At 39.8% G+C, this 25,506-nt stretch overlaps 1 protein-coding gene across 3 annotated transcripts in view; it reads right to left on the reverse strand.

Annotated features, from left to right (window-relative positions):
• Positions 1-25,506, reverse strand: part of FSIP1 (fibrous sheath interacting protein 1) — an 84,503-nt gene that overhangs the window by 42,289 nt on the left and 16,708 nt on the right. For all 3 annotated transcript variants that reach the window (XM_079769211.1, XM_079769210.1, XM_079769212.1), the window contains exons 5-9: positions 23,291-23,384; positions 9,935-10,033; positions 7,210-7,334; positions 5,647-5,757; positions 534-692 (exon numbers count right to left, since the gene is read on the reverse strand). In XM_079769211.1, coding sequence (XP_079625337.1) covers positions 534-692; positions 5,647-5,757; positions 7,210-7,334; positions 9,935-10,033; positions 23,291-23,384 — 588 coding nt within the window. The remainder of the gene's footprint in view (positions 1-533; positions 693-5,646; positions 5,758-7,209; positions 7,335-9,934; positions 10,034-23,290; positions 23,385-25,506) is intronic.

Raw genomic sequence — 25,506 nt, forward strand, 5'->3', positions numbered from 1 at the left:
TAGCCGGTGTTGCTCAGTGGATAGAGCATTGGCCCATGGAATGAAGGGTCACAGGTTCAATTCCAGTCAAGTACATGTACCATGATCCCTAGTCCCATTTGGGGCACATACGGGAGGCAACCAATTGATGTGTCTCTCTCACATCTATGTTTCTCTCTTTCTGTCTCTCCCCCTCCCTTCCCTTCTCTCTATAAATCAATGGGAAAATATCCTCGGGTGAGGATTAATAACAACAAAAAGAATTAGCTTACATCTTAAGAAATAATAATATTAAAATAATATTTGCTCAGTAACTCCATCCCAGCAAATTACCAACTGAAATAAAAATTAATAGAGAGAAGTCACCAAAGGAAAATACACACTATAATAGAAATTACTATCGCTGCAGTTGTGGTCATGGAAGGAAAAGCAACTGGGAAGAAGGAAAAGCAATTGGGAAGAAACCTCTTTAGTTAACAAGTGAACTGCCAAATGTGAACTAGCGTTAGCACACATAAACCTGAGCAGTCCATGCACTCTTGAGTATGATATACCTGATCATTCTGATGTCCAACTCCTGGAGAAAAGCTGAATGTTGTTGGGGAGGCTGCAGAGAATTCTTGGAGCTTTGTATCTATTTCAGAAAGCTGTTGATGCTGGGTGACTGCCAGTGTATATCCTTCACCTGGGACCAGCCAGCCAGACGGATCACCCTAGAAGGAAAAAATGGTCACCAGATCATTCCCATGCTATATTTTCCCCAAAAATATAATATACCTTACAGACTGCTACTTCAACACTCAGGATTTCACCCCAAAAAAAATTTTTAATAAAACAAAAGCACAGAATTAACACTGGCATAGTGAAAGAAAAAAATTAAATAGTTTATTATTTCATTATCTGCCAACTCTGTGTAAAGTATCTCCATAAATTACCCTTTGTAGGTTTTTTGCCCTATGGAGTAAATCTCTTAGCCTCACAGTCTGATTCTCATTGTATGCTCATTTCTCCACTTCGCGAAAGTGGTTGTAATATGATAAAGAGGGAGAAATCATGTTTATCCTATAATGGACATGGTATTTTCAAAATTTGTCCCTGAAAAGTAACATAAGACCTATAAACTCAGTTGTTTGGATTTTATGAATTTAACTGGCCATCTAACTCATTCAACTATCATTATAGTGTCATAATAGATTGAGACCCATTCATAACATTAATTCAAAAATCTCATACTGAAGATAATATATGCATATATGCATAACCCATGGACACAGACAATAGTATGGAGAAGGCCTGGGGTGGAGGGGGGGGGCAAAAAGGAAGAAAATGAGAGACATCTGTAATGCTGTCAATAATTTTTTTTAAGAATCTCATACCGAGTGCCTACTCTGTGTAGGCATTACACTGGTGATTCAACATGAACCAGGGAGGGTCAACCACCCTCTGTTAATTGGACAGAAAGGGACAAAGTGGTTGGAAAAGGCTTCCTGGCAGAAATAATCAAACTTAATCATATCTTAATAAAAGAAACAACATGCACTTTAAAACTGCAGCTGGTGAGGGCAAGATTAGAGGCAGAAAACCCAGTTAGGAAGCAAATTTCATAATCTAAAACAAAAGTGATAAATGCCTGAACTGAGGAATGTCTCCTGGGAGTGCAGAACATAAGACAGACTCCAGAGAAACTTAGGAAGTAGAATTTACAGATTCTAGAGATAATGTGATGGAAGGGTAAAGGGAGGAGGAAGGATCAAGGATAAACACTAACTTCCTGATATTGTCAACTAGGGGGATGTTGATCATATTGACCAAACTAGGGAATACAGATGTGTTAGGTTTGAGAAGGCAAATGATGAATTCTGTTTGGGACCTTTTGATATTTACACAGATTGTGTTAAGTAGTTAAACAGATGTCTGAAGTTCAAGAGAGAGAACTGGGTTGGAAATGAGTACTTTGGACTCGCCCATACATCTATAGTGGCTTGAACCCCTGAACCATGGGAATGGGTGAGATCACACAGGGAAGCATGTAGTACAATGACAGAGGAGTCATGAAGAACATTTTTAAAATAAAGGGGCAGGTGGAGGGCAAGGAAGCTTAAGAATTTCATACCAGGACACTCATACCAGGAATCAATCCCTAGATGAAATACATGCTAAAACCTAGGCAGAAAGACATAGGTTTCTTTGTCTCCCCTTGACCCTAGCATCAAATCTCCCTTCCTGTTTCAGTGAAAACAAACACTGCATGAGTCTTGGTAGGAGACAGGTTCCCACCAGACACTCCTTCTCCCTACCCACTGGCATCAAGAAGACAAGCAAGTGACCTGGATTCAGCCAAACAGAAGTGAACACCCTGGACCTTGACTCTGCGGGAGAAAGAGAGAAGCGAAGGTGCAGGGAAATCGGGGAAGTGACTGAGGGGGCAGCAGTGGCAGTGAGGCCGGTGTCAGCAGCAGTGACGGTGGCAGCAGGGACCATCCCGCGGGAGTGTCTGGGCTACGGCGCAGCTTGAAGCAGCCTGTTTCTGAGGAGTTTCTATGTCCTTGTTTCTGGCCACTTTGATATCGGTGTGGTTTACAAACCTGGTTCTCCAAATGTCCATTGAGTCTGTGAACTACCCAAGTCTCCCAATAAATTCAGTTTCTGTTTTGGGTTTGTTTTTGTTTTTGTTTTTTAACCAAAGTCCATCTCTGTTTCTTGTAACCCAGAACAGTGTGAACTAATACATTTTTTTCAAGTTATTTATAATAAAGAATATAGGCAAAAAGCCCAAATGTCTAAAAATAAGGGAAGAGTAGATTGTAGTATATCCATACAAGAATATGACACAGTAATAAACATTTTAAATACACTTGGAAATTGGCATATGAAAGTCATACATAGTTATTTTAAAAATAATATTACCTAGCTGCTCACAAGTAAGAAACTCTGGTTAATTTTTCCTAAATAAAAATGACATAAATACTGTATTACTTAAATGAGAAATAATAAAGTATCACCAAAAAAGTAAAATTATGGAATCACAATGACTAAATATTGGTTAATAAATTTTAAATTCTTGTTTAAATGGAATTCTTTTTAATGATACTGGAGGTAAAAGAACATGTCAGATTAAATTCAACAGAAATATAAATGCTCCATTCACTATGCAGTTGCAGAAGGAAATTATATGTAATATGTAGTAGATGTTATTGTGTTTTTCTGTCTGTCTAGCACCTTCTAGACACACTTGCTATGTGTGGGAAATCTGTAGCTTTTAGGAGCTTGCCTCCCTAAGAGAGAACCCAGAAAATGCTCTTCACCATCCTCCTTTACGGCTAGGGCCCAGACTAATAACCAAGGGTCCACAACCAGCCTCAGCCATTTGGCACTGAGTTAGATGTAATTTGAGATCTGATGCAAAACCCATTTTGCTGGAAAGATGATGGTAGAGGCATCTGGCTTTGGGAAGTGACATTAGTTTTAAGTGTGAGTTCCCAATCCAGGAGGAAATCTCTTAAAAATTCTAAGAATCCTAGAGAGATTCAAGAGAATATTACATCCACACAATTAAACATGCCAGTAAAAGGAACAACCAGAGGGCAAGAGTTCTGGGGAATTAAAACATAATTATCATTTTAGTCATCCTCTTTAAGTCTCATAGGTGTTTATCAGAGATGAAGTGGTGGGACACTCCATAAAGGAAAGGGCACACAGAAGTTTGAGAGAATACAGCAAATCTGAGGAATGACACGAAATTTGGTGCCATTTGAGAATACAGTAGATGGGCCTCCTCCTCAAAGTGTTCCTAAAGTCTTCCTGCCGCACTTCATATCTTCCTCCTCAGAATCTCTTTTTCAACATATGCCATTATCTACCTGGCTTTATAGAATTTCTGTATAAAATGTCTGAGAATAAGACAGAACCCTCTTTCTCCTTAGAAGACTTGCAAAAAAAACTCTCAGCAAATATTAGTTCAAAAAACAATAATAAGTAGGCCCTGGCCAGGTGGCTCGGTTGATTGAAGTGTCGTCCCTTACACCAAAAGGTTGTAGGTTTGATTCCTGGTCAGGGCACATACCTAGGTAGCAGGTTCGATCCCAGGTCAAGAAGTGTACAGGAGGCAACTAATTGATGTTTCTCTTCTCTCTCTCTCTCTCGCTCTCTCTCTCTCTCTCTCTCTCTCTCTCTTCCTCCCTCTCTCTCTCTTCCTCTTCCTCCTTTGCTCTCTCCCTCCTTTCCTCTCTCTCTAAAATCAATGAACATTGAGGATAAAAATAAATCTCAAAAGAGGGCTAAGTAACTAAATAGCAGAAATAGAGGAACAGTGTGAACTAATACATTTTTTTCAAGTTATTTATAATTTATGATTGAAAACCCAACTTGGAAAACTGTAAAATGAGTTCATATGAGCAAAATGACAAAAAAAAGATAAAGATTATAAGAAAAATGTTATAAGACCTGGAGGAGAGATCCAGAAGTTCTATACCCATCTGTGACAGACACTTGTACACTGACTGACCTGATCCCCTTTTCCAGTGTTCCTCCTTGCCTTCCTCTGCTACAAAAATGAGAGAGTGAAATAACTGAATCCCAGCAACTCGGCAAACAAATGGCTTTGTGACACAGCTGGGCCAATAACACACAGGTGAAGTCCTGAGGACACTGTACCTTCCCAAATGAAAAGGCAAAGCCTCAGAGGAGTGCCTCTTATGAGGAGCGGGGAGCTAGAGAAGCAGACTTGGCCAAGGCCAAGGCAACAAAGCCAAGCAAGGATTGGTCTCAGCTGAAGACATGCTGACCCCTGGGGAAGCTCTGGAGGACAAACTGCACCGCAGAGCTAATCTCGTCTTGAGTGAGAGGGCAGGGTTAGGGAGGGGGCACTCCCATTTAGCCCAGACAGTTCTCTAGGAAGGAGGCAGCTGTACACCTTTGGAACAGGACAGGGAGGGTGGATGCACAGACAGGTGCCAAGTAAAAGGGATCTGAGCAGGGTGCTAGCACCATTCACTACATCACGTCTCTATTAAACGTAGGGGAATAAAAACTAGATGACAAAGCTAAGAGCTTCAAGGAACACAGAACAACGTATTTCTTTGTAGAAGTAAAGAATATTGCTATAAGTTTAGTATGCAAGCAAGTGCAAATGCTGAGCCACTGCACTCCTTATGTTACTTGCTAGGGCCCTATAAATACTGGCACTTGCACCCTGAATTACATGCTGTTCTCCTTAGACTCAGTCTGTGCTCCCCCGGACTCGTGAATGCTCCAAGTTAACTGGCAGAAGCAGGACAGTGTTCTTTAGGTTTACTAAAGAATACAATGAAATATCATGGAGCCAGTTTAGGGATAATAGAAAATGTCCAAAATAACAGGATACAGAGAAAAACACATACCATCAGTACTAAGCCCATTACATCACAGGCAGAAGTTATTATCGTGATAACCAATGTGTAGCAACTCTTATAATGACATAAAATAATCCTTTGGAAGTCAATAATGAATTGACCAAGAATAAATTTGAAAATGTCAATAAAAATAAATATGTAAATAAGATTTTTTAAAGCCAGACAATATTATCTCATAATTTTTTAAATGATTGTGAATGTATACTAATAGGTCAATAACATGATAAAAATATATATTAAGAAGTGTAGGGGTCACTGACTCTCAGAGTTTACATACCTCAGAACTGAACAGCCCCGAATCTCTGTCATCTAAGTCCTTCAAAAGTTCAACCAGCCTTTTCTTCTCTCTGTCAATCATAACCTCTGGTTTCCCTGAATTCTTGGCCATCTACAGAATGTATTAATCAAAAATATTAAAAACTCAAAGCAATTCATAGTTCAGGAAAATAAAAATAAAATCTGAGGTTACTACAGTATAGATACACAAAGTAAAATTTGTGAGATTAGGCATTTTCATTTGCCAGTTAATTTTATTTTATGTCAAATTTTTGGTATAGGTCCATTCTCCAAGCAAAAGTATTTCTACTATAAACAAGCCCTCATGTTAATCATTTTAACAAATGTTTTATTAGTAAAATAAAACACAAGCAATTTTCTCACCTCTCTTTATATTATACCAATGCAAAACGCATTTGCTGGGGCATTTGGAAAAAATCTTCTTGCTACTTCCTATGTGGCATATATCCACTAAATGAAACTGCTTTTAAATTTTAAGAAAATACTGTCAGGAATTTAAATAAAAATTCAATTACTATTGTTAAAAGGGAAATGTATAGTGGCGCTGCTGTGTCAGCAAGAACTGGGGTATGGGAAAAACACTATTGCTCTTGGAAAATTAAACAATAAATCACCATACAATGGGCCAGCACAAAGAGAAAGATCAAGTTGGAAAAGGTTCCCTTCAAGTCAGAAAAACATGGAGCAAAGAAAACTGAGCCCCAGAATCCAGACCTGGCAGGGGCAGGCTGACCCACGAATATTGGTCAGACTGCTGCATGGAAGTGACATGCCAATCATGGAAAAAGGATCAGGCTTCCACTGTGAAAATTCCTTACCTCACTGCTCTTGTGAATACCTCACACTCACCAATGCAGTTTTCTAGTGACCTGACTGCCGCAGTCGTTTACCATCAGCCTTCTGTCCACCACACTTACATTTCTTGCTGTAAATTAATTAATTGGCATTCCAGTCTAAACAGAGCCCCTGGGCCCTTGGTTAGTCAGAATCTGCTTTGAGAACAAACCATGTCAGGCTGCAGGCCTCTTAAGACCAAGGTCAGGCCTTGGAAGCCAGGAGCTGATCGAGGCAAGTGACAAGGGAAGGGCCACCAGGAGGCTCAGGTGGGTGGGCCAGTGGGGTTGGGAGGAACAACCAGTTGGGCTCTCCAGCTCTGTCAGGAGCATTTTCCATTCAAATTTCTAATTGTAGCAGCTAGAAAAGCAGTCTCGTTACTTTAAAAAAACAATTTTATTAACATGCAATTTAAAATCTGGGAAACATGTTCCAAAGCTCCTATCTAAATAAATGTTTTTCAAATTGCAGGAACAAGATTCATTTCTGGTTTTTGGAATAAAGGTGATGAGTAGGAGAGGATAAGATAAAATTAAATAGAAAATAGTAAAGTACTGGTTCATAAAACTATTCTTTCAGTCATATATGCTGTTTAGATCATATACATGTACCACAGTCAAAAAAATATTTAAAGACACTAAACACAACTATTTCCATTATCACAACTCATTTAGTCCACATTGTGGCTTCTAAATTTCTAAATACATACCTCAATGTTTCGCTTAATAAAATCCTGGCTGTGTTTACCCCTGAGCTCAATCTTTTCTGTATTTGAGAAAGGGTTCTTTTCTGCTTTGATCAATGACTCATTTTTTTCCACATCACAGGTAAAATCTAATATTAAAAAGTTCAAAATTTTTTCATAATTATAATTGTCAGTTATGCTAAAATTTTACCTTAAGCATTTATAAGAAGTAAAACACACATTAGAAGAACTTCTAATTTCCAGATCCAGAAACCTAATATATAGAGATTTATTCTTAAAAAGATAAATGTGCTACATAATTTACAATGAAGTTCTCATAAAATTTCTGTTATTCATTATCATGCATCAAACTGCTTGCTGTTGATTCCTTTGGAATCATGAGGAATGTGAAAAGAACCATGCTACCTGTAAAGGAGAAAGTTCTGATGTTATGGGAATTTTAAAATATATTCTACTTCAGTCTTTATATGAAAGAGAACTTCCCCTGAAAGACTAGATTCTTTATTAATTTGCCATCACCTTCTCAGAACATCAACTTTTTGTTCAAACCTGTCTTTTAAGCAAGATCTGGGCATAAGGGTCCTGGGTGGCATCACAAACTCCTGGAGCCCATCCTACTTTGACAGTTTTCTCAACCATTAAATAGAGACTTAAGTCAGCCTCTGAGTTGTTCAGATCCTGAGTGCTCCAAACAAGGGTAAGAAAAATGCTTATGCACTCTTATTCCCTTTATTAAATACTAGAGGCCCGGTGCATGACATTCATGCACTCGGTGGGGGTGGGGGGAGTCCCTCAGCCTGGCCTGCACCCTTTTGCAATCCAGGAGCCCTTGGGGGATGTCCGACTGATGGCTTAAGCCATCAGTCAGACATCCTTAGCACTGCTGCGGAGGCAGGCCACTGCACTCACCAGCTGTCAGCCTGGCTTGTGGCTGATTATCACTCCCCCTGTGGGAGCGCACTGACCACCAGGAGGCAGCTCCTGCATTGAGCATCTGCCCCCTGGTAGTCAGTGTGCGTCATAGCTGTTCAGTCAATTTGCATATTACCCTTTTATTATATAGGACTAGAGGCCCGGTGCACCAATAGAGTCCCTCTCCCTGGCCTGTGCCCTCTGGCAATCCAGAACCCCTCGGGGGATGTCGGAGAGCTGGTTTCTGCCTGATCCCCACAGGCCAGGCCAAGGGACCCTACTGGTGCAAGAATTCGTGTGCCAGGCCTCTAGTATATATATAAGATCTTCGGTTAATCTCTTCCCACCCTCCCTGCTCCCCACTTCCCTCTGAGATTCATCAGTTTGTTCCATGTTTCCATGCCTTTGTGTTGAGTGTCTGCCCCCTGGTGGTCAGTGCACGTCATAGCTAATGGTCGAACAGTCAAATGGTCAAATGGTCGAATGGTCGCTTAGGCTTTTACTATATAGATCTTGCTTTCACTACAGTCATGTTTAAAGCATTTAAAACAAGATCATGTGAACCCCTCACTAATGCTTTAAAACTATGCATTAGTTTAAGGAGTGTCTTCTTAAATGACAAGTGGAGTCCACCCTACAAAATAGGATAGATTGCCACATTCAAGTCCAAAAGAAAAAAACACCAGCCAGCAGCTCAATCCAGACAAGGTTTACTTAAAAGTTATCTTTGTTTTACAAGAAGGTTACCTCAATAAAAAGGATTAAGGGTATTTGTAGCTAATTATCCAAGATTGAATATAAATTTAATCATTAAACAATAAATTTTTATAACAATATCTGGAAAGAACCAGGAAAAGAATAATATCTTTGGTTTTAAATTCATTTCAAACAAAAATAAGTTTGAGTAAAACCAAGTTTTATTCAAGTTTAAGTTATGAGTTTCTAGACAAATAAATCTGTGCTTTATAATTGAGGTTTTATTTTCTAATCAATTAAATAATATTTTTAAATCAACTACCAATAGTTAAAATAGCAGTTACTATTTTGGTGAATGGTCTCCTTAGATATAAAATATGTAACTTTTTTCCATAATCCAAGTTGTAAATAGTCTTTTAAGTTGAAATATAAGGTTTATCATACAGTTGAAGTTTCCTGTACACTCAAATAATACATCATTAAAATAACTCAAATTAAATGCATCCAGATCTACATTTTATTAGAGTTTCTTCAAAATATACTTTTAAAAAATTATAGAAAACAATGGATTGTCTGGTCAGAATTGTCTCACTAGATATGTCCCCTTTTACTCTCCGTCCTGGTGGTGATCCCTGGCAGAAGCTGCCATATTCTATAGAGACCCAACCCATACTGGGTAGGAGGAGTTGGCTGGACCAGCAGTAAGCACTAACTCAAGTTGGATCAGTTGGTCTCTAAGATTTTGGAATAGAGTCTCCTTCTCAATGACTATCCACAGAATATGCTCTTGGGAATAAAAGAGAATGTCTACCACCAGGATTCTTTCCATACATTTTCTTTTTTGCTTTAGCTAGGTTTTCATTACTTGTAGCCAGCTTTCCTTTAACTCTTTTTATATAAAATTTTAAACATCCTAAACTAGAAAGAATTGCATAATGAATCCTCAACAACTAACTGATTAACAATGACCAATCTAGTTTCATCTAGAACCTCACCTACTTCCACCCACTTACTGATTGAATCACATCAAATCATCTCATCTGTGGATACTTCTGTATACAGCTAGTACTTTCTTGTGATGATATGTAAAAAAAAACAAAACACACAAATTCAAGCATACCTTGATTAGCATTCTGCACTTGGTTTTCATATTCTTCTGGAGGTACTTGAGTATGAAACACTGAGAAAACTGTGTCTTCATGCTTACAGCGAGAAGGATCTATTGATTTTTTAAAAATCATTTGTTTAATACACACAAAATAAATAAGGAATTGTGTACACAATTTTGATATCAAATTATGAGAAAAACATGTATGGTGGAATTGAACAATTAAGTAAAGTGGTGGCCAATGGTGAGAGCCAGATTTCTCCCTGTTGGAGTGAAGGTTACAGAAGAGCAAGGGGAAAAGGCTAGAATGATCCATTTGGTAATAAAATCGGAAACATCAGTATGGACTAATTTTTATCTTAATATAGATACAGATGGTTACACAGAAATATGTATAGATAGGTTAGTATACAGATAAATATTTCCTTTCTTGGAGGGCCTAGAATTAACAACTCCCCAGCAGCAACAAGCACACCTAACATCCAAATCTTGGTTTCCAATATTTTTCAATCAGAGGAATCAGAGTTCCTTGGAAAAATGGCAAAATCTAGGACTCAGGTAGGATATATAGCAGATGAGTCTGGAGCATCTTCTAATGCCATAAAGTAAAAAAGTGCTCAACAACCACAACAAAACAAAACTCAAACGATGGGGATATGTCTAAGGGACATAGGAGTCGAATGAAAGAGCTCCCAATGGCCAAAGCTGGAAAAATTTTGAGCAACAAAATAATGAGCTATAGGATTATAACACAACGTATACAATAAATACCCATTAGTCTCTACTGATATAAATAAATAAGCATGGAGAATACACAAATCCCCCTTGCAGAATAATTCAAAATAATGTATGTAAATACTCTGCCTTCAAGGAGGTAAAGCTCAACTCCCTATTTCTTAGGTATGATCTGTGCATAGTTACTTCCTTCCAAAGAGGGCAGTATGGAAAGGGTGTAAAAATAGAGGAACTTTACAATGAAGAAATCTGACAAACACTTCCTCAGCCGGCTGACCAAAATTAACATCAATGGTGATACATTATGTGGATAGGATGATGTGATGTAATGGAAAGGCACTTTCACTCTTTGGTATTCCAAGAACATATGACCCTAGTCAAATCATGAGAAAAACATGACAAATCCCAATTGCTGGAAATCTACAAAATACCTGGCCAGTCCTCCTCAAAACTACCAAGGTCATCAAAAACAAGGAAAGCCTGAGAAAGCACATAGCAGGAGGAGCCTAAGGAGACATGAGGAGTAAATGAAATATGATATCCTGGATGAGATCATGGAACAGGAAAAAGACATTAGGTAAAAACTAAATGTCTGAATCAAGTATGGACTTAAGTTAATAATATGTCAATACTGGTTCATTAATTGTAACTAATGTACCATACTAATGTTAGTAATGGGGAAAATTAGTTGCAGTTTTATGGAAAATCTCTGTACTATCTTCATAACTTTTCTGTAAATCTAAAATTATGCTTAAAAAGTTAACAAAACTTCTAGATTAAATAAAAGAAAAACATGAATAAAATTAGAAATAATAAATGGGACGTATAAACAATAAGAATTATTCTTTTAAAATGCTATGGAATACAAAATTTTATGTTACTAAAAATTAAAATCTTGGTGAAATGGATACTTTAAAATCTCAGTGACATGGCTGTATTGCCAAATTGACTCCAGAAGACTAGTAAACTAATAGTAAATAGGAAAGAAGCTGAAAAAAGATCAGAGAAGTGCCTCCAAGGAATTATTTGAACCAGATGGTTTTTCCAGTGAAATTTTTCAAATTTTTAGGAAACAGATAATCCTCATGTTATATAAACTATTTTAAAGGATAGAAAATGAACAACCTTGTTCATTTTATGAAGTTAACATAGCCTGACAAATCATACACATATTCATTTGCCCCAATCCCACCCCTACCCCCAAACACCACAATATATGCTCATGGGGGACACAGTCAACCTTTCTCTCTCTCTCTCTCTCTCTCTCTCTCTCTTTCTCTCTCTCTCTCTCTCTCTCTCTCTCTCTCTCTCTCTCTCTCTCTCACACACACACACACACACACACACACATACACAGCTTATCTCACTTATAAATGTAGATGCAAAAATTCTGAATAAATCAGCCATTCAAATTTGGTACTGAATTAAAAGAAGACTCCTCCATAAGCAAGAAATATTGACCCAGGAATAAAAGATTCATTAAGTATTTAAATCTATTAATTTTAAAACATTAAATAAGTTTGTCAAGTAAGAAAAACTTTAGGATAATTTAAATAGGTATTGAAATGCATTCAATAAATTTCAGCACTGAATTCTTTTAAAGTTCTCAGAATATGAATAATTATTCAAAAGAGCACTAATAACCCCAATAAAAGCGAACACCAGAGAAGAGAGAATTAGGAAAGAGAAAAGAGAGCAAAAACGATATCAAGAAAAGAAAAAAAGATAAGAGGCGAAATAACAACAGACCCCATAGTAATACAAAGGATTGTAAAAAAAAATACTATGAACAACTCTATTCCAACAAAATGAACAATGTAGACAAAATGAGCATATTCCTCGAAAAATACAATCTTCCAAAACTCAATCAGGAAGAATCAAAAAATCTGAATAGGCCTATAATTATAGAGGAAATTGAAGCAATAATCAAAAATCTTCCAGCAAACAAAAGCCCTGATCTGGACGGCTTCACAGGGGAGTTTTACCAAACATTCAAAGAAGACCTAAAACCTACCCTTCTCCGACTATTCCAAAAAATTCAAGAGGAAGGAACACTTCCAAGCTCTTTCTATGAAGCCAGCATTACCCTAATCCCAAAACCAGATAAAGACACTGCGAAGAAAGAGAATTATAGGCCAGTATCTCTGATGAACATAGATGCTAAAATCCTCAACAAAATTCTAGCAAATCAGATCCAGCATTACATTAGAAAGATGAGACACCATGACCAAGTGGGATTCATTCCAGGAATGCAAGGCTGGTACCATATCCGCAAATTAATAAATGTTATACATCACTTAAATTGAGAGACAAAAATCACATAATCATATCAATTGAGGCAGAAAAAAAGAATTCGACAAAAATTCAACACTCTTTCTTGATAAAAACTCTCAGCAAGGTGGGAATAGAGGGATCATACCTTAACATAATAAAAGCCTTATATGACAAACCTACAGCCAACAACATACTCAGTGGACAAAAACTAAAACCATTTCCCCTAAGAACAAAAACAAGACAGGGATGCCCACTTTCACCACTCCTGTTTGACATAGTACTGGAAGTAGTAGCCACAGTGATCAGACAAGAAAAAGAAATAAAAGGTATCCAAAGTAGAAAAGAAGTAAAACTCCCATTATTCGCAGATGACATGGTATTGTACATAGAAAACCCTAAAAACTCCATCAAAAAACTACTAGACTTAATATAAATAAATTAAACTTAAAATAAAATTTAACTTAAATAAAATTAGACTTAAAATAAAATTTTAAAATTAGACTTAAATAAATTTTAAATAAATTTTAAAATTAGACTTAAATAAAATTAGACTTAAAATAAAATTAGACTTTAAATAAAATTAGACTTAAAATAAAATTTAGACTTAAAATAAATTTGGCAACGTAGCAGGATACAAAATTAACACCCAGAAATCTATGGCTTTTTATAAACCAACTAGTGGCCCAGTGCATGAAATTCATGCATGGGGGGGGTGGTTCCCTCAGCCCAGTCTGCACCCTCTCCAATCAGGGACCCCTTGGAGAGAAAGAGAGAGGCAAGTGCTGATCAACAGCTGCCACAAGGCTAAAGATCAGACCCTGCTTCTCTCTCCCAGCCTCTCTCTGGACCTGATCCACAGCCCCCTCAGCAGTCAGTGCTGGATCTCAGCGCCCGCAATGGCAGCAGTCAGTGCTGGGTCGCCACGGCAATACAGCCCTGACTGCAGGACTGACTTCTGGTTGGTTGAGCCTTCGGTCGTTTTGAATGTTACAGATCCTGGCTCTTTATATATATAGATAATGAACTCACAGAAAGAGAAACTAAAAACAAAAAACAAAAACAAAAACCATCTACCATTGTATCAAAACAATTAAGATAACTAGGAATAAACTTAACTAAGGAGGTAAAAGACCTGTACTTGGAAAACTACAGGACGTTGAAAAAAGAGATAGAGGAAGACATAAACAAATGGAAGAATATACCATGTTCATGTATGGATAGAATCAACATCATTAAAAAGTCCATACTACCTAAAGCCATCTATAGACTCAATGCACTCACCATTAAAATACCAGCGGCATATTTCTCAGACCTAGAACAAACTCTCCAAAAATTCATCTGGAATTAAAAAAAGACCCCAAACAGCTGCAGCAATCCTGAGAAAGAAGAACAAAGTAGGAGGGATCTCAATACCAGATATCAAGCTGTATTATAAAGCCACTGTTCTCAAAACTGCCTGGTACTGGCACAAGAACAGACATATAGATCAATGGAACAAAACAGAGAACCCAGAAATTGACCCAAACCACTATGCTCAATTAATATTTGACAAAGGAGGCAAGAACATACAATGGAGTCAAGACAGTCTCTTCAATAAATGGTGTTGGGAAAATTGGACAGATACATGCAAAAAAAAATGAAACTAGACCACCAACTTACACCATACACAAAAATAAACTCAAAATGGATAAAGGACTTAAATGTAAGACAGGAAACTAAAAATACCAGAGGAATCCACAGGCAGCAAAATCTCAGACATATGCCGAAGCAATTTCTTCACCGATACAGCTCCTAGGGCAATGAAAACTAAAGAGAAAATAAACAAATGGGACTACATCAAAATAAAAAGCTTCTGCACAGTGAAAGAAACCATCAACAAAACAACAAGAAAGCCCACTGCATGGGAGAACATATTTGCCAATGTTATCTCCGATTAGGGTTTAATCTCCAAAATTTATAGGGAACTCATACAACTTAACAAAAGGAAGATAAACAACCCAATCAAAAAATGGGCAACAGACCTAAATAGATACTTTTCAAAAGAGGTCATAAGGAAGGCCAAGAGACATATGAAAACACTAGAGGACCGATGCACAAACATTCGTGCAAGCATAGGCCTTCCTTCCCCTGGCTGCCGGCACTGCCTTCGCTCCGCCCAGAGCCACCTTCCACCTCTCACCTTGTCGCATCAATTTGCATATTCCCTCCTTATTGGCTGTGGGCTCGGCCATCTTTTGTAGTGGAGTTATGGTCAATTTGCATATTCCGTCTTTATCAGATAGGATGCTCAAAGTGACTAATCATCCAAGAAATGCAAATCAAAACAACAATGCAGTACCATCAGACTAGCTAACATCAATAAATCAACAAAGGACAAGTGCTGACAAGGATGCAGAGAAAAAGGAACCCTTTTGTACTGCTGGTAGGAATGCAGACTGGTGCAGCCACTGTGGAAAATGGAATGGTGTTTCCTCAAAAAATTAAAAATGGAACTTCATTTGACCCAGTAATCCCACTTCTAGGAATATATCCCAAGAAAATAGAAACACCAATCAGAAAGGATATATGCACCCCTATGTTCATAGCCACACCATTTACCATAGCTAAGGTTTGGAAACAGCCAAAATGCCCATCAGCAGATGAGTGGATTAGAAAACTGTGGTACATCTATACAATGGGATACTATGCTGCTGCAAAAAAAAAAAAAAGGAATTATTACCATTTGCAACAGCATGGATGGAATTGGAGAACATTATGCGAAGTGAAATAAGCCAGTCGGAGAAAGATAAATATCACATGATCTCACTCATTTGTGGAATATAATGAACAACATAAACTGATGAACAAAAATAGATCCAGAGACAGAGAAGTATCAAACAGACCTTCAAAACCTCAGAGGGAAGGTAGGGGAGGGGAGGGGTAGGGGGTAAGAGATCAACCATAAAACTTGTATGCATGCATATAAGCATAATCAATGGACACAGACAGTAGGGGGCTGAGGGCATGTGCTGGGGGGTGGGAGTGGTCGGAGAGAGGTCAATGGGGGGAAAAGGAGACATATGTAATACCTTAAACAATAAAGAATTCAAGTTAAAAATATTGGAAGTGTGTCACTAGATTAAGAATTTAGGAAGACCACTGATAAAGTATAGGAAAAAATACATAACACTGAGAAATTAAGAAGCTGGAAGTTGACCAGGTAGCACCAGTAAGTGTTATTTTGAGAAGTCTGACCTTTAAGGAGAGGAAGAAAATTGAGTGGTATCTGTTTGGGAGTAAGATGAAGAACGGAGGGGGGAGTTTCATATGTATGTTTGGTTGATTTGATGGCTCAAGAATGAGATGTTATTGACTTTGACCTTCTAGAAGAGCATCTAAGGGAGGTGAAGGAGCACAATCAGAGTGCAGTTTAGGGACAAAAAGAAAGAATATGGAAAGGATTCCCACCTACTTGATCCATTTTCTCTGGACAGTAAGACTTCCAGAGTGAAGAGCTTGCAGAAGAAAATAGTAGGTTAAATGCACAGTAACTATTTGGAATAGCTACTTTGGAGACTGCAAAAGAAATTGTTAGGCAAGACTAAGAATCCAACAGAGGTTAAAAACCAAACTTTCTTAGCTGTATTAGCACAGTTATATCATTTTCTCCCTCAGTCCTCTGCAAATCAGAGCAGAAAGATACTACCAGACTTTCTTGGAATATTTAATCTTAACATCACAAAAGCAGCAGGAGTATCATATACCTGAATTTCACACAAAAGCACTTCAAAAGAGGTAGTAACAGATTTTGAGAGGCAAGATTAATTAATATGTTGATGTTGTGTCTTTACACACACTTATAAATTTGGAAACACAAGAGGCCACAAAGGCAAAAAAAGTATAACCTCTATGAAAAACACCAATAACAAACATCCTATCACTGGATGTATCTGTCTCAGAGTATTGAATTCTATTTCTGTCCATGAGATAAATGCTAAAAACAAAGGGAAACTCATAAAAAGTTTTGATTTTCACAACATTCCCTAGAAAAACTTAAAAGCGATCCCTCAAAAATGGGGTGGGATAGACTTTTAAAATATTACCAAAATCTCTAGCAAGTGCTAATATTGTCTACTTCAAAACCTCAGTAAACTTGAGGTTATTAATTCTGGGTTATAAAGTCAAAATATGGTAAAAAAAAAATTTAATTTGACTTTTATCTTTTTCTTGGAGTCAGACCTCATTTGTGTTAAGTGCCTATAAATAAAAATAACTCAACAGCAAATACAAATGTATTTTTCCTTTTTTTTCTTTTCTTTGCTATTGGCTACTTGTGATGTGAGAAGAGAACTAGTATGTATGTTGTGCTTTGGGGGCTGGGAAACAGGTTGGAAGTGCCATTCTGACACTAGTCCAAAGTCTGTCAAGTTACTCTTAAATAAAACGTTAAGGAATGACTGAAAGAGAGAAAGAAGAATACTCATCCTAAGAATTTTTCACTTTTTTAAAAGGAAAAAATAAGAATAAAAGTAGAAAGTAGATTTGGGTATGTTAATACATGTGTGTTTAAAGTTCAAGTGCAAAAGCGTCTGGCTCTAACATCTACAAATGACTTTTTAAAAGAAGAATGCATTTTAACTAGATGCTGCCATCTACTGGACAATATATAAGAACTCTGCGCTTGCCTATTTTAAAAAAAGCATTCATGGAGAGACACCGGGCATAAGATTTCTGTTTTTCTGTTTGCATCATAAGCCTGAAGAAACAGCAATACAATAAAGTTGTCTCTTCATTTTGGTGATCTGGTCAAGTGTGAGCTAATCAAGATGGATGGTAACATTTGTTTCACCTCACTGTCTTTTATTCCCATTTCTTGTACATCAACCCTACTTATGTATCTTATCTGCTTCACCAATACATAATAATCAATTTTATAAACCTTATAAATAATAAACACATATAATTTAAATGAAATAAAGGTAAACATAAATAAATCTCATAAATCTTATCTGCTTTGCCAATATGTAATAACTAAGAATTCTAAATCTAAAATTTGAAACTCTAACTCCAGCTTTCAGCTCATTAAGTTCACCTAATTTCCATGTTAGAACATTAGTACTAATCTAACATGAGTGTAACTGTCTACAGGGCCTATAGCAGTCATGTGACTCCAGAGATAACAACTGTGAGCTCTTCAGGTTTAAGGCAAATATACATGTCATGATCTTTAAAAATTAATGTATTTGATGTTCTGATTTAATTTTGAAGAAAGGGCAAAAGTTTTGCCCTCCCAGGCCAAAAATTCACTTAGTAGTGAACTCTGACTGAAAAGGTTAAAGTCAAAAGGCCACCATTGATCCTTTCATCTATTGCCTCATCCATTAGCCCTACTTTCTAAAATACTGGGTTTCCCCAAAAAAAGTATACACACTTCCAATAATTATTTATCCCAATGTTTAAATCTAAAAAGAAAGAAACATCAATTGAGCTATCAGTTGTTAAAAGTGTGCATACATTTTTTGAGGGACATATGCTGAGATGCTATAGCATCCAGAACCTCATTCCTGACACTGTCCATGTTTTTTATTTGGAACTAGAGGCCCAGTGCACACGAAATCGTGCACGAGTAGCTCACTTCCGCTTGCCTCAGCTGGCCACTCTGCCCATCACCGCTCGTAGCTCATGCCCTGCCCTCTGCCACTCATAACTCTCTGCTGCTGTAGCCCTCCACAGCTCATAGCCCTCCACAGCTCATAGCCCTCTGCAGCTAGTAGCTCGTGCCCCACCCCGCCCGCCGCAAGAGCCGCTGCTCATTTGGTCGTGACGGCATTACGGCGTCACGGCCACAGGCTTTTTATTAACATAGACTAGAGGCCCGGTGCATGAAATTCGTGCACTGGGGGGGGGGGAGTGTCCCTCAGCCCAACCTGCACCCTCTCCAATCTGGGACCCCTCGGGGTATGTCTGACTGCCTGTCACAATCCAGGACTGCTGGCTCCCAACTGCTCACCTGCCTGCCTGATTGCCCCTAACCACTTCTGCCTGCCAGCCTGATCACCCCCTAACCACTCCTCTGCCAGCCTGATTGATGCCTAACTGTTCCCCTGCCGGCCCGATAGTCCCCAACTGCCCTCCCCTGACAGTCCAGTCACCCCCAAATGCCCACCCCTGCATATTCCCTCTTTATTAGATAGGGTTTTTTCTTTAACATATTGGACAGTGTACCTGCCGTGGTCTTGACAAACCAGTAAAAATGTAAACCCAAACTAAAAGTGTCATAAAATAAACTCGTTAAACAGGAATTTCATGAGACCTTGGAAAGGTGTTATCATGTGGTTGTTTCTTCCTTTTTTCCTTCTCTTTCTTTTTCTTGATGTTTCATCTTTTGTCCTTTCTTTCTTTTCTCCTTTTATTCCTTTTCTGTTTCTAAGCACTCTGCTGGGGGCAAGGGAAATTCCAGGCTATAGGTGTGTCGGGGGGGGATCGCTCCATGGGGGCGCAGGCTCTTTGGAGGCTGATACCCCAGGCTGCCTCAGTGAAGGGATAGCTCTTGGGAGCACAGCTGCCTCCCAGGCCTACACCCCCCGGCTGTGGATGGGAGCTGATCGCTGGGGGGGGGGGGGGGGGGGGGAAATAGGCAGTTGCGGGCCTCCCAGGCCCACAGCCCAGGCCAAGGAGGCTAGGAGCAGATTGGGCACAGTGGTGGGGGGTTAGGGGGGTGGGAGGAATGGGGGGAGATGGCGCAGCCGCTGCCCAGGCCACGGCTAGGGTCGCCGCTGGGAGCAGATCGTGAAGGGGTGTGCACCGCCTCCCAGGCCTATGGCCCAGATCGGGGCTGGGAGCGGATCTCACGGGGGGGTGGGCGGGGGGGGGGGGCCGCCGCCTATCAGGCGGACGACCCAGATCACAGCTGGGAGCGGATTGTGCATGGGGTGCACACTGCCTCCCAGGCCTATAACCCAGGTCGCGGCTGGGAGCTGATCGCGCTGGGGGTGTGCGCCGCCTCCCAGGCCATTGCCCGGGTCGAGGCTGGGAGCTGATTGCTCTGGGGGTTGCAAAGGCTCCTCCCAATCCTACGGCCCGGGTCGCGGCTGGGAGCTGATCATGCCGGGGTTGCGAAGGCACCTCCCAGGCCACTGCTGGGGTCGCGGCTGGGAGCTGATCGCGCTGGGGCTGCGAAGGCTCCTCCCAATCCTAAGGCCCGGGTCGCAGCTGGGAGCTGATTGCGCTGGGGCTGCGAAGGCGCCTTCCAGGCCACTGCCGGGGCCTCAGGCTGCCTACTCTCAGCGGCAGCCCTTTCTGGGCCTGAGAGGACTGGGCGCCGCCATCTTGTATCTATGGGCGCCGCCATTTTGTCATGGAGTGATGGTTAATTTGCATATTACTCTTTTATTAGATAGGATAGGGGTGGAGAATCAGTTCTATGAAGGTGAATTAGACAGACATGAAAGAAAATATAAGAAGTTTAACTTTTCGAAACAGATTATCTTCATACAATAGTCTTTAGACATTTAACTTAGTAAAAAAGCATTTTTACAACAAGTGCTTTGCAGTCTTTTTTCTTAAATAATGTAGTCATTGCTAAACAGCTCTCAGAGAGAGAAAAACATGTTATTAAAAAAACTTTTTGAAAAAGACAATATACCTGCTCTAATAAAATGCATTACAAAGCTATACTAATAAAAGCAGTGAAATACTAATATCATGCAGACAGAAATATTAAGACAGACTGAGAAGAATACATCACTTCTGGGGTATTCTTGCCAAAAATGCATAACCTCCATCGAATCAAGAGAAAATACCAGACAAACTGAAGTTGGAGGATATTTTATGACATAACTGACCAATACGCTCCAAACATGTCAAGATCATAAAGACAAGGAAAGACTGAGGAACTGTCACCGACTGCAGAAGACTAGGGGACAGGGCACTAAATGCAATATGGGATCCTAGATTGGATACTAGAAAGTAAAGAGGACATTCGTGGGGAAACTGATGAATTTTAAGGTCTTTAGTGTAAGTAATAGTATTACACCAATTTAATGTCTTAGTTCTGATCATTGTACTATGGTTATACAAGATGTTAACATTAGGGAATGAGGAGTATACTGGAACTCTATATATATTACTAGCGTTCCCGTTGCAGGAAAAATCCTGCAATAGGGTTTCCTGCTGCACTCTACCCCGCCCCGCCTCCGCTCCTCCCTTGTCCCCCGCCCGCCTTCTCCGCCAGCCCGCCCCGCCTCCGCTCCTCCCTTGTCCCCCGGCCCGCCTTCTCTGCCAGCCCGCCCCGCCTCCGCTCCTCCCTTGTCCCCCGGCCCGCCTTCTCCGCCAGCCCGCCCCGCCTCCGCTCCTCCCTTGTCCCCCAGCCCCGCCTCCGCTCCTCCCTTGTCCCCCGCCCCGCCTTCTCCACCAGCCCGCCCCGCTCCGCCCTTCTCCTCCCCCCCGGCTTGCTTGCTTCTCCACAGCTTTGCTCCCTTCAGCATCTCTTGGCTTCTTTCTACGCTGTCTTGATATGCAAATTAGCCGCCATCTTTGTTGGGGTAATTTGCATACTCGTCCTGATTGGTTGGTGGGTGTGGCTTGGGCGTAGCGAAGGTGCGGTCAATTTGCATATTTGTCTATTATAAGGTAGGATTTTTGTAACTTTTATGTAATTTTAAAATTATTTCAAAATAAAAAGTGTGGGGTGTTTGTTGTTTTTTTTTTTTCAACAAAACAGAGGCATAAAACAATGACCATTTTATTATGCTCATGATTCTGTGGGTCAGTAATTTGAGGGACACCACAGGAACCATTGTCTCTGTTCCATCATGAATGGGGCCTCGGCTGGGTTGGCTGCATTCTACTGGAGATGTCTGGAGCAGTGCAACTGGGATCATAGGTCTACCCTTGGCTATTCTGTAAATGGTATTTGCTAGAGAGGAAATGTCCAAAATTGTTCCTTCATTCAGATGTCTTGTGCCTGCACTAAGATAGCTGGAATGGTCAGTGTATTAGTTTCCTAGAGCTGCTGTAACAAATTACTATGGGCTGGGTGGCTGAAAACAACAGGAATTTATTCTCTCATAGTTCTGGAAGCTAGACATCTTAAATCAAAGTATTGCCAGGGCCATGCTCCCACTGAAGTCTCTGGAAAAGAATCTTTCCTTGCCTCTTCCTAGCTTCTGGTGGCTCCAGAATCCTGGTGTTCCTTGGTTATTCCAATCTCTATCTTCACATGGCCTTCTTCCCTATGTCATTGTTTTTGTCTCTATTAATCTTCTCTTTTTATAAGGACACCAATTATTGGATTTAGGGCCCAGTCTAGTTTAGTATAACCTCAACTTAACTAATTACATATGCAGAGATCCTATTTCCAAACAAGGTCACATTCTGAGGTTCCATGGGGACATGAATTTTGGAGGGACTACTAGGCTCACTATAGGAGGAATTGGTCAGCATCATTCTCTCTGCATGGAGAAAGACCCAAGCAACTTCTGAGCTCTCAATGCTGGGGCTGGGAAGGAACAGACCTGAAGGAATTTCATCCACATCAAAGTTCATGCTAAAGAGTTGCAGGTTCTTGGGATTCTAAAGTTGCAGGTTCTTGGGATTCTTAGACATTCCTTTTGTAAAAAAACAAATGGATTCCAGGATTCTCAGAGAAATCGGAGGTCCCTGCTTAGAGCCAGTCTAATGTCCAAGCAATACTAGATGACCACTTATATGATATAGGTTAAAGGATTTCAAAAGTGTCCTGCCAAAAAAACAGCTTCCCAAATCCCTAAAATTTTCACCACTATATACCAGGGAAGTAAGTTAAATAGATTCCATGACTCCATAATAGTTCTATATTTAAAAAATAATAAGAAGAAGGAGGAGAAGAAAAAGGAAGATGAAGAGGAGAGAGATCACAAATATACATATACACCGGGGGGAAATAGAAACGTGTGAAAAATTAATTGGCTGGTCTCAAAAGAGCAGGATTGTTAGAGAACAAGAAATAGGACAAATTAGTAATGGATTTTTATGAAAGGGGTTGCAGAGCCCTGAGTGAGATACCTTGTGGGAGGATCCTAGGCCATTAGGGAACTGTCTGCATAAACTGGGTGTCTAGAGGCACCTAAGACATACTAGAAGTAAAGGCAAACACATACTTTGTCTTTTTCCCAATTTTTCACTGCCTTGTTCCCTACCCTTGAGCAGATAGAAGCTCTTAAAAACTCTGAACATACCGAAGCTAAAGGTAGTTCCATATAATCCTACCTAATGTGATAATTTCCTCTAACGAAGAATTAAACTCATGAAGAAAAAGAAAAAATAATTGAATTGGGAATTTTACCTTAATCCAAATATTCTATGACTGAGATAAAAATAAAATGAATTAATTTTACTCACCAACAGTTTGTTCTGATGCAGCAGTCAAAGCTAGAAACTTTTTTGTATTTTCCATTTCTTCATTACTTGGCAAAGCTTCCCTATGTTTTGCAGACTAATGAAAGAGAAATTAAAGTTTAAATATGAGAAAAGAAAGCAACATTGGACCTTGCTGATTGCTCAGTGGTTAGATCCTCGGCCCAAGGACTGAAGGGTTGCAATTTTGATTCTGGTCAAGGGCATGTACCTTGGTTGCAGGCTTAATTCCACATGCAGGAGGCAACCAATCACTATCTCTCTCTCACATCAATGTTTCTCTCTCTCTCTCTCTCTCTCTCTCTCTCTCTCTCTCTCTCTCTCTCCCCTCCCTCCCTCTCCCTTTCCCTCACCCCCCCTCTCTCTCTCTCCCCCCTTCCCTTCCACTCTCTCTAAAAAATCAATGGAAAAAATAACCTCAGTGAGGATTAACAAAAAAAAAAAGAAAGCAACATTGATATTTTGTTAAATTTCAACTTGGTTTCCAATCTTGTACATACAAACAAGAAAATTTAGGTCATTTTTATTCCTTTAATTAGGAAATCTATTAATGTTTCCTGTCCCCACAAAATTCTGTCAAGTATTCCCAAATTGAGTCAGATATCATGTCCAACATTATATCATAAATAGTGGCCCAGTGCATGGATTCGTGCACTGGTGGGGTCCCTCAGCCTGGTCTGCAGGGATCGGGCAGAAACTGGCTCTCTGATATCCCCCCAGGGGTCCAGGATTGCGAGAGGGTGCAGGCCAGGCCGAAGGACCCCACCAGTCACGATCAGGGCCAAGGAGGCACAACAGAAGGGCTCTAGGGAATGTCTGGCCCTTATCAGCCAGTCCCGATCAGGGCCAATCGGGGCTGGCTGGGGAGGGACCGTGGGAGGTTGGCCAGTGGGGAGGGACTGCAAGAGGGCTCCAGGGCATGTCCGCCATCTCACTCAGTCCCAATCCCGGACCCCAGCAGCAAGCTAATCTACCAGTCAGTGTCTTCCCCCTGGTGGTCAGTGCGTGTCATAGCACTGGTCGAATGGTCGAACAATCGGACACTTAGCACATTAGGCTTTTATTATATAGAATTACCTTACTTAAAGTTACTTAAGTTTCTGTTTAATATTTCTTTAACTAATGAGTAACCTAAAAGTACATTATCAAATTACAATTTCAGGACATTTCAAGATTACTACTGTATTTCATTATGTTTCCAGTTATAATTCTTATTTCCAAGCAAGTAAAAAATCTACTTTGAAATTCAACAGGAATAAGTGATGGGAAAATTTTTTTTTCTGTTGAAATTTACACAAATTATTTCTTTAGTTTAAAGCACTGCATTTTGTGGGTTCCTTTCTTTCCATCCCAATGGTCTTCCTGAGAACTTATAAAAATATATTCTTAGTTGCCATTATTGTTCATTCATATTATTGTCAGGAAAATTTCCTCTGAAGTACCTCATTTGATCAAAGAGAAATTTATCAAAAACAACCAGTTATTTCAATGTTCCTTATCTTTTTATATATATATATATATATTTTTTATTGATTTTTTTACAGAGAGGAAGGGAGAGGGATAGAGAGCTAGAAACATCAATGAGAGAGAAACATCGATCAGCTGCCTCCTGCACACCTCCCACTGGGGATGTGCCCACAACCAAGGTATGTGCCCTTGACCGGAATCGAACCTGGGACCCCTCAGTCCACAGGCCGATGCTCTATCCACTGAGCCAAACGGGTCAGGGCTCAATGTTCCTTATCTTAAAAGTGCTCTCCTTTGAGGGGGAAGATTAAGTGTGAGCCAGCAGCTATACATCAAGTCAGTGCCAATATCTGGTCAATATCCACCCCTCAATACTACAGAGAATAAGAGGTCCAAGAAGACCAAGGAAAGTTAGTCGAGCACTAAAAATACTGAGACAGAAGCAAATAGAGTGTGGTCCCAGACCTCAACCACTTTAAAACTTTCTCAAGAGATCTTGACCAGAATATGAAACGAAGGACTTCCTCACTTGTTGGTCACAAAAGTTTACTCAAATAATAGTAAGAAACAGGATGCCTACTGGGTTGTTGGTGGGGAATGGACACACAAGTGCCAATGCAGTGCCTAAAGTCTGGAATGCTGAAAAGTTACCTTCCTCCACAAAATCCTACATAATAAAGAGGTAATATGCAAATTGATCATCACTCCAACACACAAGAGGCCACCCCCATGTC

The sequence above is a fragment of the Cnephaeus nilssonii genome (genome assembly GCF_951640355.1).
Source record: "Cnephaeus nilssonii genome assembly, chromosome: 4".
Classification (NCBI taxonomy): domain Eukaryota; kingdom Metazoa; phylum Chordata; class Mammalia; order Chiroptera; family Vespertilionidae; genus Cnephaeus; species Cnephaeus nilssonii.